Here is a 16,610-nt window from a genome sequence, read left to right on the forward strand (position 1 = left end):
TGACAATGATGAAGCCATGTTTGAAGCTGAGAAGGATTTTAAAGTCAATTATTTTTTGGTCATGGTTGATAAGGCGGCCACTTCACTAAAAACAGATTTGAAGAACTTGAATCATTCAAAAAAATATTTGGATTTTTAATGAGTTCGACGACCTTGAAGTCATTGGAGCATTCTGAACTTAAAAACAGTTGCACTAAATTTGCAAGTTCTTTCTCCTCAAGTGGTTCATGTGATGTTGACTTAAATGATCTGATTTCTGAGTTAACTGTTATACAGTCAACTTTGCCTGATAGAGCGATGTCTGCTATGGATATTTTTGAGTTTGTCAGAGAATCAGATTGTTATCCTAATATTTCTATTGCATATCGAATTTTTTTTACTATGCCTGTGACTGTGGCATCAGCTGAAAGGAGTTTCTTGAAGTTGAAATTATTGAAGAACTACCGGAGATCTACAATGTCGCAAGAGAGATTAAATGGCTTGGCAACTTTATGCATCGAGAACAAAATTCTTGGATGAAATTGATATTGATACTATCATTAGCGATTTTGCTTCTCCGAATGCTAGGAGAAATTTTTAAAGGTAATATGTAATACATTATGCAATATGCACATTGATTTTTGGTGAACTTAATTATATATGGTGAATGCTTTATTTAAAATAAAATATATGATGATTACTAGTTAGACATTTATACTAAGGGCCCCGAAGGGCTCGGATTGTAGTTTCGCCCCGGCCCCCTGAAACCTCAGGACCGGCCCTGCCAAGAAAGGCCACCACGGTCATCCTGTTGGGGCCTCACAACCGTTAATCTTGCCCGCTTCACGGTGGTGGAGGTCATTATTCTTCTTCTCTCGTTGAAGCTTCAGTTTCCAAGGCTCATGACGTCCGATGAGCTTACTGCCGGACATGGAGAAGACATGTCGTGAAAAACGGACACCGCCATGGCTGCCGATTGTTTAGTTATGTTAGAATAGCCTAATCTGTATAATTTAACTGGAATATACAAAAAAATTATGATAAATGTGCTTCGGTTTAGTTGAAAACCGTCCGGTTTTACGTTAAATTTATATAAGTCTGAATAAAACTTGTCCAGTTTGTTCAAATTTGCATCACATGTGACCGAACGTTGTGGATAAACTTGCATGACCGGTTTCCATATGATTGTCCAAATGCCTATCCAGAACGGTCCATAAACGGATGTGATGTCTGTTTTTAGAGGTTGCGTTGGAGATGCCGTAGAGCTCCACTGGAGCCAGCAATTGACAAAAGCAACAGCAGCTTCCGAAATTTGGGTATTTTGAGGTTAAGTTGACCGTTGAACAGGTGAACAAAAGAAGGCAAAAAAGAAGAACGAAAATGCGGTGCAGCACTTTCGAGTTCCAACAGTTGGACAAAACAGAAGCATGGGACGCCACCATCTCTGCGCCCAACACCCAACCAAAGCCCTCACAAAAACACACGATTTTTTTTTAAACTATAGGAGCCTAGGATTTGCTAAAGCAGCCTACTACGTACTCCCATCCATTCCTAAATAGAAGTCTTTCCATAGGTTTCACTAATGGACTATATACGGATGTATATAGACATATTTTAAAGTATAAATTCATTTATTTTGTCCCGTATGTAGACACCTAGTGAAATATCTTAAAAGACTTATATTTAGGTACGGAGGTAGTAGTATCATAAGGCCATGTTTGGAACCACCTAGATTATATAATCCAGTTTTTATAATCTATTATGTCTCCAAACAGAACAACTTATCGTATAGATTATAAAAACTAGATGGATAGATTATTAAAAACTCAAAATCTACTCTATACTAGCTAAAATCAGATTATGGATTGCTAATGACCCATTACCCTTATAAAGTTGGAGATAATTACATTCCTACCACCGTCACCCTTCTTTTTTTTTAAAAAACAGAGGGCAAACAGGTCATTATGCAATGTAAAACCTGGATTACAGTTTATATAATCTGGTCTCCAAACATATCCACCTAGATTGTTTTTATAAACCAGATTATATAATCTATCTTCATAATCCAGATTATCATAATCTATTATGGTTTCAAACAGGGCCTAAGAAATCAAGAAAATAAATTATGGGAAGAACGGGCCTGGAGGATAGCACCAGATATGGCTGGTCATAGTCTACGACGTACCAAGATGAGGCTATTATCTACTCCATCCGTTCCTAAATACTTCCTCCGTCCCAAAATAAATGTCTTAAGCTTAGTATAACTTTATACTAAAGCTAGTATAAAGTTAAGACAGTTATTTTGGGACAGAGGAAGTATAAGTCTTTCTAGAGATTCCACTAGTGAACTATACACGAATGTATATAGACATATTTTAAAGTATAGATTCACTCATTTTACTCTGTATGTAGACCCCTAGTGAAATATCTTAAAAGATTTATATTTAGAAACGGAGGAAGTAGTATTATCGTGCAGAGTGCAGACTACTAGGGGGTGGTGCCCCGGTGTACGCACGTATGCAGCAAGCAGGTCCATGGTGGTTCCGGTCCATGTCCATGTACCCTGACACTCGCATAGGCAAATATCAGCGAGAAGGACGGTCGTGCTCCCCGCGGGAGCCGGAGATTCCCTGCCCGCTCCCGGCCCCGCCCTTGATACAAGACGGCTACCCCTCGGTATAAAGACGAATTGCCATTCATGTACTCGTTTCGTTTTTAGATATAAAATCTTTTAAAGATTTTAATAGGGGCTTCATGCAAATGTATATAAACATATCATTAATTGTAAATTCATTTATTTTATCTAGTATATAATTTATTTATTTTAAACTTCATATTTAGAAATGAAGGGAGTACATGCGAGCAAACATACAACTACATTATCAATGTACGTGCCTTTGTGACTCCGTTTTTTTTTTTTGCAACTATGTTGCGTAACAACCTGAGAATCCTGCTAAAAAATAATAATTTAGGATTGCTTGGCATTCACAAGTTATTATTTATACAGTATATTGATCATCGTGTCTCAGGGAGTTTTTGGACTGTGGATTGTAATTTGTATATGCATAAGTGGATTGTTATTGTCAATTTGTATGCATAAATGGATTGTTATTGTCTATGTTGCAGAACTAATCAAATGGCAGCGTGTTGCCATAACGCTTTTAATTTTTTGGCTTGTTGCATATACAGATGTAATGTATGGTAAATTTCACATGTATAGGAAAAATGAATGGTAACAGTAGAAAAACTATTGAAATCAACTTTGGTTGCATATTTCGTTAGAAAATGAGATTTGACAACGTATGTATAAAGAGCAGTAATCTAACTAATTGTCAAAAAACATTTGGTCTGTGTTTTTGTATGTATGATTGGGAAAATATTTCTCTCTCAAAAAATCAGACATAAAATAATCATCAAATCAAAAACACATAAATATAATAATTGTTGGTTAAGTTCTTGTGTTAAAGACACAAAATATGTCTTAATATTTTATGGATGAGTTACACGATTGGTCTTACGGACACTCCAATATTGACGACCAAGAATCTTTTGAGGCGCGTATACTGCACATTGTACCATAAAATATGCTAGTGGCCGTAACGCAGCAAAGCTTTGCACTGCTAGCGGTACTGGTAATGCACGAAAGAATGGCGTACAAGTAGTAACACGATGAGCACGCCACGGTCCGGAAAATAAATTAGAGCATCTCTAGCACACATTGTAAAATTTTGATGAGTATACGGATTTTGGGTCTCTTTTTGGCTAGATCAGATCCCGTATACTCAGTCGTGCGTGTACACCTTTTGCAGTGGCCCAGAAATGCGCCCCCTCGGACGGCACATCTCCGGGTTTGCGTGCATGATACGGGCCCAAACCCTATCCGTCCGCCGTCGTAAAGTCCCTAATCCCTCATCGCATTTCTCAACACTAGTGCCTCGGATTCGCCGTCCGCGCCTTAAATCCGTCGCCCAACGATGGAAAACTCTCACCGACATGGCAACGACAACCCCAAACGGGCGCGTTGCGTCAAATCCGACGGGGCGCGGAAGCGTGCCGTCTTGCGGTACACACGCAATGGGCTGATGTCGCTCCTCCGCCGCCAGGCGGAGGAGTACGACCGCACGCGCGAACGCCTCTTCTCCGACACAGACAACTCCTTCGGGGCATCGAGCTCGCGCTCCTCTCTCACCCCGGTGAAGTGGGAGCCGGAGGAGCTCACCCCGGTCCTCCCGGTGAAGAGGGATCCGGAGGCCGAGGCGGGGCCGGAGCGATGGGCCGATGGCGTCGTCGGGCCGAAGGACTTCCTCCCCCGGCGGAGGCGAGCGCCATTTTTCCCGCGATGCTTGCGCGGAGTGCATGGGAGGAGGAAGCGCAGCGGCAAGACCGCCGGAGGGACGAGGGTATCAACACCATGCTCTACGAGCAGGGACTCGCATCAGCCCTCGCGTTCGGCGACAAGGAGGAGGAGTGGCGCCGCGAGGCCGCTGAGCAGGAGCGGATCTTCGTCGATCTCACCTCCAACTCCAATTGAGCGTCACCGTTGGTCAGCTATCGCATAATAGGGTGTGTTTGGTTGCATTCTTATCTCAACATAGTTGTTCCCTCTTCGTGCATGCTCATCTCAACACCCTCTTCATGCATGCTTCTAATGTATTTGTGTTAAGCTAGCGTGAACCGATGCATCCTATTAGATACCTAAAAGTGGGTCGGAAAAAGAACTTTTAGACTTATGCATCCTTCATGCATCTTTTCATACGGGTCCGCTTCAAGAAATCTGTCTCCGTCCGTGCCTGTGTCAACCCGCAAAAATCATTTTTACGAACTGTAAATGATTTTTGCGGGTCGATATTTTATAGAGATGATCTTAACACTGATATACTAGGTGTGGGCTGTGTCGATGGTGCATCACAAGCCCAGGGGGCATGCGCCTTGAGTCAACGAGATACTCCTCCAAGCATTACTAGTTGCCGTGGGCGTGCTCGTGCTCCGCGTTGCTTGCCGTGCCGCCGCGAAGCAGTGCAGAGAACAGTCGCAGGTCTCAGCTTTTGCCGCGCATGACATTTGCTTCGTGCTCGGTCGCGCGCGCTGTGAGCAGGACAATTTTTCTGTTTTGATTTATGGGGCAAAGAAAATTCAGAATTGACCTCGCTTTTAAAAAAATTCTCAAACTAACCACTTTCTCTGACGCCAACATCTTTGGAGTCCGGTTTGCATGCGAGACGTCAAGGTCTCTGACGTCTGGTACGGGGTGGCATGACCGGCTGATCCATTAAGTTTTTGACGTGGTATGGTATCAAACGTCAGTGACCCTGGCGGCTGGTCCAGAACCAGACGCGTATGTTACCAAACGCCGAGGGCCTGACGTCTGGATGACGTGGCACACATTATTATAAAAAAATATGTGATCTGCTACCAAACGCCAGGGTCCTTGGTGTCACGACCAGACGCCAGGGTCTCTGACGTTTGGTATCATGTCATGTCAGAAAACTCAACAGGTCAGCCGGTCATGTAGGTCCGTACCAGACGCCAGGGACCTTGGCGTCTCGCATGCAAACCAGACGACAGGGATGTTGGCATGAGGAAAAGAGGTTACATCAGGAATTTTTTTTTTAAACGAAGTTAAATCTGATTTTTTTATCCATAGGTTAAAACAGAAAAATTGAACCTGTAAGCACAGGGAGCTCTTAGAGCATCGGCTATTGTGTAGACATGAGCACTGTCAATTTTAATCAGCAAGTTATAGCATTGCGTTCGTGGTGTTGGACATGACATGACGAGCCATGCCAAATATTTAGTCATGCATCCACATGTTCCATGAGAGTAAGACGACGGGAACGCCATTCATAATTCATTCATCAGAGAAAAGAAAGATTAGTGTTAGGTGAACGCAGTGTCTGCCTCCTCTTGTCGCTAATCAAGGGATTAGATAAGAGCCTGTCTGCGGGGAACGGGTCGATGGGCTTGGCCGCATCTTGCGCACGAGACGAGACGGGAAGCGGGGGGAAGGGACACAACGCGAGATAACGCCATTATATATTGCTAAAAATATACTCCCTCCGTTTTTAAATATAATTTTTTTAAAAGATTTCACAAAAAAACCATGTACGAAGTAAAGTGAGTGAATCTATACTTTAAAATACATCTATATACATCCGTATATAGTTCATTAATAAAAAACTTTTAAAAAAAACTTATATTTAGAAACGGAGGGAGTACTAGCAGTACAAGCGAAGCTAGACTGGTGATTTGTCTAGCTCAGATCGTTGGGCAACCGGGCAAGTTCACCAAGTTAATTAGAGTAATATACTAGCAGTACATATTTTTTGCTGGGAAACCGAATTAAAGCCTACTCAGTGGCCAGTAGGTAAATGCTGGAGCAGATGGGCGTGGGTGACGGAGTGACCGACCATGAAGGGCGAGCGGAGAGGGGTTCTCGTTTTTGCCCAAAGAAGGATCGGAAGCAATTAGCACTGTGGCACGGGCCATGGAGTGTCGGTCGGACGCACGTTGACGCAGGGGTCCGTGACGGGTGCTCGTGACGAATCCAACCCAGATACGATCGCTCCTCACTCATCTCACCGGTCAGTCACCATGGCATTGAAGAGGAGTGGAGAGGGAGCAGGCGACTGCACGGCGGCCCGCTACGTGCACGCTGCGGGTCCAGGCGCACGCAGTTCCGGACGACCGGACGGACGCAAGGCGAGGCGACGGGGTGACGGCGGGAAGAGGAGAGAACAGCAACGGAAGGACGACGCAGAGGCAGGTCGCATCGCATGCGGGGCAAGACAAAATTTGCAATCCATGGACGCTTTCCTGCAGCTCCCTCGTTGCCAGGTCGCTCGTCTCCTCCACGGACCACGGGTCCCGCCCCGGCTGCAAACCAACTGCCCCACCAACCTGCAGTTGTAGGGGACTCGAGTACCCTCCACAATCCACACACACACACTAGGCTAATTTTTATTTTTTTGAAACGGACACACTAGGCTAAAGGAAAACCTGGGTGGATGGCAAAGCCCGATGCTCAACCGTACTGGAGTACTACAAGATGGCCCTGTATCATCATCATTTAAAGTGGAAGAAAATCGACCTCGCCGGAGATACGGCGCCGGCGATGAGTGCTCCGCTTTCTGCCATACGCACCGTAATCATTTCGCCCGGATCCTGGACAGCGACCATCCAACAGCATATAGGAGTAGTACAGTACATGTACATGCATAGCAAGAACGTGCACCCGAGGCAGGCAGCTTTCCCGCCAGGCAACGCAACAAAAGCCAACTCGCATGCAGTACTGCTCGGCTTAGGCTTAGGCTTGGGCGAGGTCTTTTTCCCAACTGTGCCAAGGCCACACCCAGACCGGGCAATGAACCCTAACAGCGACGGACACTAGCCAGTTCTGTCCATCAAAGAGATCAGAGTGGCAGGATACACTAAGCCAGGCACTGGGGCCATCATCACATCAAAACTATTTTAACAAAAAAAAAACCGTGACAGAAGAATGCTGCTGCTGCTGCTGCTGCTATAGCAAATAGTCCATGAGACTGCATGCATTGCTGGATGAACTTCAGTTAGTCCATGGTACCATCTCAAGAAGAACATAATATATCAGCTGTGCATATCAGATGTAAGAAAAATGTCCAATCTACATGAGCTATGAACGCAAGAATCGCATGAATGACCGCCCCTATCCAATCAACCTTAATCATGGCATAAACTGATTGCCCTATGTATAAACTTTGTACAACCTGTCCCCCATGGATCAATACAAGCTGGAACCAATGTCCGGACCAATGGAAACCAATGTCTGGGCTGTCAAGATCTAAATGGTACTGCTATATGGGAGGTGGAAGCCCTGAAACAAAAAATACAAAATAAATTGATTAATCAAGATGTACATCAGAGTCAGTATGATTTTTAATTCTTAACTCGTGCCAAAGAAGAACAAGGAACAACTTATTGTCTCAAGACTAAAAGGCCATATTAATTCTCAATAGCTTTGGGTGAACTGGTTCGTGCATGTAAGTTCGGTGCTCTGTGAGAACATGAGTGGCAGTATGATTTTGCCCCTTTTTCTGTAGCAATGTTTCCACTTTAATCCTCAATCTAAACAACTACTCGTATTTTGTAATGCCACAGTTCACACGGTAGGCAACATGTCTAGCAATGAGCATCTCAACAAGAAGAACATAGAATGCAAAGCCATACTTCACACAGTAGATAACATTCCTAGCAATGAGCATCTCAACAAGAAGAACAGAGAATATTGGAACAGAGAACTGCAAGTCACCTCATGACAATATAACCAGTCCAAGATATATCGATGCACAGAGAAAAATAAATGAGATGAAGCCCCTGAAACAAAAAAAATATCAATTGTTAATGAATACAAACGCTTTTAGTGTCAGGATTACCTTCATACAATATCATGAAAACATGCTCCCGAAAATGAACACAAGGAAAAAGCTGAATCGCATAGCATACCATATAACACCCCATCCAACGCCATTGCAAGGACAAGGGCAGATTTCAGCAAATTTCTCAGCATCACTTGAATTAACTCTTCGGGATATGGTGTCATCATAGATATCTAGAAAACTCAACCACATTTAACTTATATATACAATCTGCAACTCACTGATTATTCTAACATGAAATTACAAGGAAAAGATTGCTGTTCCTTACCATAAACTGAAAATAAGCTGTTCATAACACCTGTGCATATAAACAAACTTAAGAACACATTTTCAAATATAATCATTTTTATCCCAGAAACCCAGGGTGCAAAATAAACGAAAATAATATGAGCACAGGGGGTCTAAGCACTCACCTATGAATAGAATAACATACTTCAGAGCATGGAAAGTTGTAAATTCTTGTATAACCCAAACAGCAGCAATGAATATGATGAAACCTGGAAAGTTATACTGTAAGTAGCAGGCTGCAGAGGGAAGTTCTAAATGAAGATGGAGTCATATTTATGCATACCAATGCAGAGCCAGCGCAGAAACCACTGCATAATCCAAGTAATAGATGGTAATACTTTAGTAAATCATCACTGCTAATGATTAAAGAAAGCGGGAAGAAACGAATTAAGGAAATCAACAGTTGTAACAATAAAGTTAGCAAACTTACATTTTTGGCAACAAAGAGAACAATAACTAAAGCAAGTATGAAGCAACCAGCCGCAATTCTTGTAGCAAGGAGATGTGTGGATGAAAGGATGAACACCATTCCCCAAAATGACGAACCCAGATCTGCAATTGGAACAAAAGAGTAGCACCAAAATAAAACCAAAGTATTAAAATAAGAACAAGTGGGAAATGACCAACAAATCGTTACAGAGAATTCAAAGTATGAATTTGAGTTTGTTGTTTGAAGGCATGAAAAGAAAGATAAATATAAAAAAAATAGTCATAAGTCATAAGAACCTAGGGAATTTGATAAGACTGCACGTGAGTCTTACGGAGAGATCATTTACTTATTTATTGGTCCAAGAGGGTCAACAAAATCAGACTCTCAATCAGGGAAAGAAACAACCATAGGTATTTGAGTGACAAAGGCTGTGTTTGGCATAGCATTGGATAATGATAGTCCTGTTTTTCCAATAAGCTTCTATCTATTTTGCCGTTTGGCTAACCAATGTTTTCCTGCTTCCGTGGCTGTTCTCCCATGGCAGAGTATAAAATTAGTTCAGCACCACACAGTTAGGCAACCGCAACAAAAGAACCCACTACTTTCATTTTATTGTTTTGTGTTATTCCCGAGACTTGTATAAGATAGAGGGAGATGATGAGTAAGTGCTTACATCCAGCAGGCAAGATTATCCAATAAATGCCGCCGCGAGTTTGTGTAACACCACCCTCATTAGCATGGACCTGCATGCCCTCAACCTGCGAAAGCCAATCACATTGAAATATTATTATCAGCCTGCGAATTCCATCCATGAATAAAAACTTGAAACCGCGTGGCTACGTAAGAAAAAATAATCCAGTCCAAACATAGAAAGAGACTAGATACTTTTGCACCTAAATTTCAGGATTAAAGGACATACTTAGATAAGGAACTCCGTAGATCCCTATTAAATGTTTTCTATGAAAATTCAGTAATCATCATTCTTGTGTTAACTATGGGGTTGTCCAAAAATAAAAGCAACACTCTCTGACAATAAATAACTGTTAGTTCAACAAAGTATGTAGCATGGAGGAAAAGAGGAAATAACAATGATAAACAAATATTGCCATGCCACAAATTAAGCAATAATAATAACCATAAAATAACCCATGGATTGTTCTAACCCAATGGCGATTCAACTCCGATGACCACTAATCAGAACTTCCAATTCTACCCATGCGGACATAAATATGAATAGAACTAAGCTTGCAATCAAACAGGCTGACCCCACAGTCCCACACTCCCACAGATTACACATAGAAACGCTACCCCCCTGCGACAATAACGCATTTAATGCCTGCTATACAGGAGCCGTTAATCTACACGACTAGTCCATTTTAGCGTTGTACGTAGTACAAAAAAATGCCAAGAGATGATACATTCTCCAGAAAAAAAATGCTATCTTTCACTAGAACTCCTCACTCGAAAATGGTGCTAGTGCAGGCTAGCGGTCTTACGTCTTTTTGATGGAATCGCTCATTTTGGAAGATTGCAAGAAGAACGCAAAAACAAAATAAAAAATCATAGTATATAACCATGTACTACCATGCAACCAAAAAAGGTGCTATCACATAGTTCTGTATGGAATCCATCATCGCTAAATTTCTGAAAGAAAGATCTAAATATGAAAATTAAGGGACATAGCTAGATAATGAAAGGAATGCAATGCGCCTTCTAAATGTTCCAAAATCAGTAATGACCGTTCTTATCTTATTCTTACCTCTAGGGTTGTCCACATACAGAATCAACAGTCTCCAAGAATAAATATCAGTTAGTTGAGCGAAGTTTTGAGCATAGGAAAAAGGAAGAAAGAACCGACAAAAACAAAATTGGACACCAAACAAATTATGCAATAATAACAACAGAATAGACCAACAGCGATACAACTCCTCCCTTTCTTGCGGGTAACGGCGGTACAACTCCTCTTTTTGTTGCGGATAATGGCGATACAACTCTGATGACTACTACTCAGAATTTCCAATTCTGCAAATGCCTACATCAAAATAGAAAATACACTAAACAGAAATTTGCATGCACCCTAATCATGCAGTTGTCCCTTTAGAATGCATGTGCACATGCTGTGCCAACAATGGGAGCGAAGATCCATTCACGCGCCTGCTATCATCGAATCAGTAATCTGCACGCCCATACCATTGTAGCACTGGAGCATAAGAAAATGTCCAAGAGAGCACACATTCTCTAGAAAATTAGCAACTTTTGAGCAGAATCCCTCACTTGCAAATTGTAGTTCAAACTCAAAAGGAGAAGGAAAAAAAGGGGGGTAGGTGCGCCTTGGATACCCCTCTTTTCTGAAGAATGAGAATATTCATGCTTTGATGATGTGAACAACTCCATGTGACCAAGAAAGAAAGAAAAGCAAACAGTTAAAAGGCGCTATCACATTGTGCTATGGAATCCACCAATCCGAACTGGTGTGGATTGGCCACCCACTTGCCTACCCTTGCATCATCAAAGTGCTAAATCACCTACCCTAAATCCTAATCGTTTTTAGCCTAGCCCAGGTCTGCTCAGATTGCAACGCACAGCGTCTGTCGTACAGCTTGAAGCGTCGGTGTCCGCAGTAGAAGAAGAAGAAGAAAAACACATCGGTAAGTGGGGAAACGGTGGGCTTACATCCCCGCAGGTGAGCTTGCAGGCGAGGGCGTGGCTGGTCTCGTGGAGGAAGACGGTGATGAGCTTGAAAGGCGTGAGCAGGAACGTCCTCCACAGCTGCACACAAGGAAGGCAAAAAACCCAAATCAGGAACTCCCCGTCGCTTCAGCAGTCCCGTAGAAACAAGACAGCGGCGGCCGGCCCCTCAAAAAAAGAAAAGAAAAGAAGAAGAAGAAGGCGGCGGGTGGGTTAGCGGGGGATGGGGCTCACGGCGAGTATGACGACGGTGGAGACGCCGACGGCGGCGATGAAGACGACCTGGTTGTGCTGGCAGCAGCCCTGCAGCTCCCAGTTGACGTTCACCATCCTGGGCCCGCCGCAGATCTGTGCCGCCCTCGCCGACGCCGGAGCGAAAAGAGAAAGGGGTAAGGGGAGGGGAGGGGCGCACGGGGAAAATGGGAACTGTTCGAATTGGCGGATGAAACGTGCCGGCACAGAAACCGAGGCCTGGTTGGTGGCCGCGGACGACAAAGTGTTTGCGCGTTCGTTTGGGCCGGAAGAGGGCGTTCTCACTGGCTCCTGGTCTAGCAGCCCAAGCAATAATTGTCGCTAATCTGCTGAGGAGTGGGTACGCTCGGTGATTAGAAATGAATAACATTTCCCTGAATTATTTCAGCAGTGAATAAATCCAAGGCTCCAGCGGCAGTACTCGAGGTGGCAGTGGGTGAGAGACGACTCGGGCCTGACCTGACTGAGCCACGCACGGGCTCCACTGGCTGGCTCGCTTGTGCTACTTGTCTACTTTTGGCAGGTGGCAACCGCGTTGCTTCCTGCAGTTTCTTTCTGTAATGTTTTCTTTCGGAGCTGCAAGTGCGTAATAGTAGAAGATTCAGGGTGGCACGAAGAGTAGCATCAGTACCAAGTCGTCGCCCGCACGATCAGCCTTTGGGCCTTCGTCTCCGCTTCTTCTCGAGTGCCGAAACCCCGAAGAAATGTCCAACGGCCGAACCGCCGAGCAACCCATGCAAATGTGGCCTCTGGTGATGAACGGACTGGCTGGAATGATCCCTTCTTCTCCTGCCGTCACCGTCCGAGGGGTTGCATTGAAGTATGTAGCAAAAAACTATCACGTTACAGGCTTTGATTATAGAAAAAATGATTAATCTTTTAAAAACTACCATAAAAATGGTGCACTGTTTTAAAAAAAAAATAATGACCAAACGGTTACATTTTAAATGCGCTTATGGCACGTAGGACCCGCCCGTCAGGGTTCTGTCATCCACGGGCTGATGGCGCGCGCGGACGGCCGTTAGGTCGACCCGTTTCGACCGTTGTAAAGCGACCGAGCCGGCTCGCACTCACTCTCACTCTCTCCCCTCGCTCTTTGCTCTCGTGCCTCGAGCTCGCCATCGCCGTCGACCACCTCTCTTCCTCGTCACCGACAAGGATGCCTTCTTGGAATGATGGGGACGAGAGCTCCGACGACGACATCATCGGTGGCAACCTGATGGACATGGGGTACTTTGTAAGTTACATCCTCTCCCTTTCCCATTATTTAGAGTTAGGGTTAGGTTTAGGTTTCATTCGATTTGAGGTTTAGGGTTCATGATCTGCAATTATGGACGGATTCTTTGGTTTGGTTGATGGATCTGCATATAGTGGACGGATTTCTGACTCATTTAGCTTTTACTGTGTGTAGGTCACACCTGACACCATCCCCGAGCCATTGTTCTGTGGTGCTCCCATGGAGGAAGTTCCCAAATGCACACTGCACGAGATGATGCCTAGGAAGTGTGTTGCTTTTGAAGGAGCTAACACTAGAAGGAGGTTTTATGGATGCCATGTTCGGGTGGGTGTGAGTAAGCAGCAATAGTTGTTTTGCTTCCAATTAGTAGTTCATTGCACAACGGTTGTTTATAGCTACAAGTGTTGCCTGAGTGATTAAATTTTGAATTTACAAATGTTGTTTGATTGAACAGGGAGGTGTGAACTGTGGTGTAGTCCAGTGGGTTAACCCTGTCTGGTTTGATGTACTTAAGAACTGCCTCATCAAGTTGTGGGAAATGTTCCATGAGAAAAACCTTGACGGGATTCAAGACAAGCATCATATGATGATGAGGTTGCCAAGTTGAAGAAGGAGCATGATCATGTCTGCACTCAGTATCACAAAATGGTTGATGGTGTTAGCGAGATGTTTGACTCGCGGGATGGTATTGGGAAGGTGGACTACCAGAAAGCAATGGATGCTGAGAAATATGAGAAGAGGAAGGAAGAGGTAGAGATGGAGATGAAGACAGAGAAGCTTAGGCTAGCAAAGGAGTAGAAGTGTATCCTGAAGGCCCGGGCAAACATAATTCAAAACACGAGGAAGGATATGAAAGAGATGAAGGTGGACACGAATCTTCTTGCACAAGAGAAGAAAGAGTTGGAGAAAGTTGTTGTTGATCTGCTGAATACTGGCCATGGGAGCAAGGAAAAGCTAGAGGAAATCAAGGCCATACTTGAGGCTTGAATATTTGCACAACGGTGGTTAAGTAACTAAGTTGGCCTACATATATAACATGCCTTGCAAGATGATGGTAGGAGTATATTTTGTGCAGTCCTATATGAACTGTTTAAGTTATGGTAATGGAGATGATAACTGGAGTGATGGTAGTCAGTTGAGAACCTATGCTAAGTGTTGGTTCTGTTAATTGTTGAACTTTATGCTACTAGTAAGAACATATCTTAAGTAATGCAGTGAAGAACTATTTTATTTGGAGTTATGTATGTAGTTATTATCTTCAAGTCGATTTCATGTATGTCGTTATTATGTGGTATATTCATTTATTGTGGGCCTAAAACCCTTATTCATTTACTCAGATGTTCTCTTACTCTACAACCCACCTACGTGCAACCATTAGTACTCTATAAAACCCACCCCTTGGCAGAAACCCTAGTCAAACCCAAACCCCTGCTCTTTCCTCCCCCAAGCCGCCAAAGTAAACCCTAGAATCCCAGGTAGCCATGGATCCTGGAGATGTCATAGATGAAGAAGAATAGGTGCCCAGGGGAGCCAGGAGAAGAGAGGCAAGAAGATCCACAACTGAAAGGAGGGGAAGAAGGTGTTGGGGAACATTGCATGGGAAACCAAAAAAATTCTACGCACACACAAGACCTATCCATGGTGATGATCATCTACGAGAGGGGATATCGGATCCACATACCCTTGTAGATCACTAAGGGGAAGAAACGCGGTTGATGTAGTCGAACCTCTTCACGATCTGAATGGCAGGCGTCCCACGAGCTCTATCCCGATCTAGCGTCGAATGAACGACACCTCCGTGTCCAACACACGTACAGCTCGATGACGATCTCCGCCTTCTTGATCCAGCAAGAGAGACGAAGAGGTAACTGAATTCTCCAACAGCACGACGGCGTGCCGATGATGATGGTGGAGCTACTCCGTTAGGGCTTCGTCGTACCGTACAGAACTAGCTACGGGGTGTCATGAAGTGGTGGAGGGAGAGAGGGCTGCAGCGTGGCTTGAAGTGCCAAAAGCCTCTCTCACCTCCACTATATATAGGTGGGAGGGGAGGGGTGGCGCCCTAGGAACAAGGCCCTAGGGTTCGACCGGCACAAGAGAGGAGGAAGAGTCCTCCTCCAATACAACTTGGAAGGAGGCGTCCCTTCCCCAATTTGGTTTGGCCCACGTCTCCTTTCCTTGCCCGAGATTCGATCGTCCGTATCTCTATACCTATTTCGATCTCTTTATCGGTAAGTTTATTTACTCATTTCGTAATACAAAATCTCGTGGATAACTCTTTAGTCACATTGCTTGCAACGCTTGTTTGTGATGTTGTATTACCGAGTGGGTCCTGATGACCCACAAGTGTAGAGGATCTATCGTAGTCCTTTCGATAAGTAAGAGTGTCGAACCCAACGAGGAGCAGAAGGATCTGACAAGTGGTTTTCAGCAAGGTATTCTCTGCAAGCACTGAAATTATCGATAACAGATAGTTGTGTGGTAAGATGATTCGTAGCAAGTAGCAAGTAACAAAGGTGCAACAAGATGACCCAATCCCTTTTGTAGCAAGGGACAAGCCTGGGCAAACTCTTATAGGAGGTAAAGCGCTCCCGATGACACATGGGAATTTCTGTCAAGCTAGTTTTCATCATGCTCATATGATTCGCGTTCGCTACTTTGATAGTTTGATATGTGGGTGGACCGGTGCTTGGGTGCTGCCCTTACTTGGACAAATATCCCACTTATGATTAACCCCTCTCGCAAGCATCCGCAACTACGAAACAAGAATTAAGACAAAGTCTAACCATAGTATTAAACTAGTGGATCCAAATCAGCCCCTTACGAAGCAACGCATAAACTAGGGTTTAAGCTTCTGTCACTCTAGCAACCCATCATCTACTTACTACTTCCCAATGCCTTCCTCTAGGACCAAATAATGGTGAAGTGTTATGTAGTCGACGTTCACATATCACCACTAGAGGAAAAACAACATACAACACATCAAAATATCGAACGAATACCAAATTCACATGACTACTTATAGCATGACTTATCCCATGTCATCAGAAACAAAAGTAACTACTCACAAAGCATAATTATGTTCATGACCAGAGAGGTATTGAATAGCATCAAGGATCTGAACATATAATTTTCCACCGAGTAATCCAACTAGGATCAACTACAAAGAGTAATTAACACTACTAGCAACCTTACAAGTACCAATCGGAGTCGCGAGACGGAGATTGGTTACAAGAGATGAACTAGGGTTTGGAGATGAGACGGTGCTGATGAAGATGTTGATGGTGATGAGTCCCCTCCGATGAGAGGAGTGTTGGTGATGACG

At 43.9% G+C, this 16,610-nt stretch overlaps 1 protein-coding gene across 1 annotated transcript; it reads right to left on the bottom strand.

The window, feature by feature from the left end:
- Positions 1-7,496: 7,496 nt before the first annotated feature.
- LOC123448981 lies at positions 7,497-12,310 on the bottom strand. Its single transcript, XM_045126041.1, has 10 exons — positions 12,031-12,310; positions 11,782-11,877; positions 9,782-9,866; positions 9,109-9,230; positions 8,962-8,986; positions 8,804-8,887; positions 8,659-8,688; positions 8,458-8,563; positions 8,264-8,328; positions 7,497-7,828 (listed from the first exon to the last, which is right to left on the bottom strand). Exons 1-9 carry the CDS (start codon positions 12,124-12,126, stop codon positions 8,265-8,267), a joined length of 708 nt encoding a protein of 235 aa, XP_044981976.1. The 5' UTR covers positions 12,127-12,310; the 3' UTR covers positions 7,497-7,828; position 8,264.
- Between the last annotated feature and the right edge of the window lie 4,300 nt (positions 12,311-16,610).

Source organism: Hordeum vulgare, chromosome 4H (genome assembly GCF_904849725.1).
Source record: "Hordeum vulgare subsp. vulgare chromosome 4H, MorexV3_pseudomolecules_assembly, whole genome shotgun sequence".
Classification (NCBI taxonomy): domain Eukaryota; kingdom Viridiplantae; phylum Streptophyta; class Magnoliopsida; order Poales; family Poaceae; genus Hordeum; species Hordeum vulgare.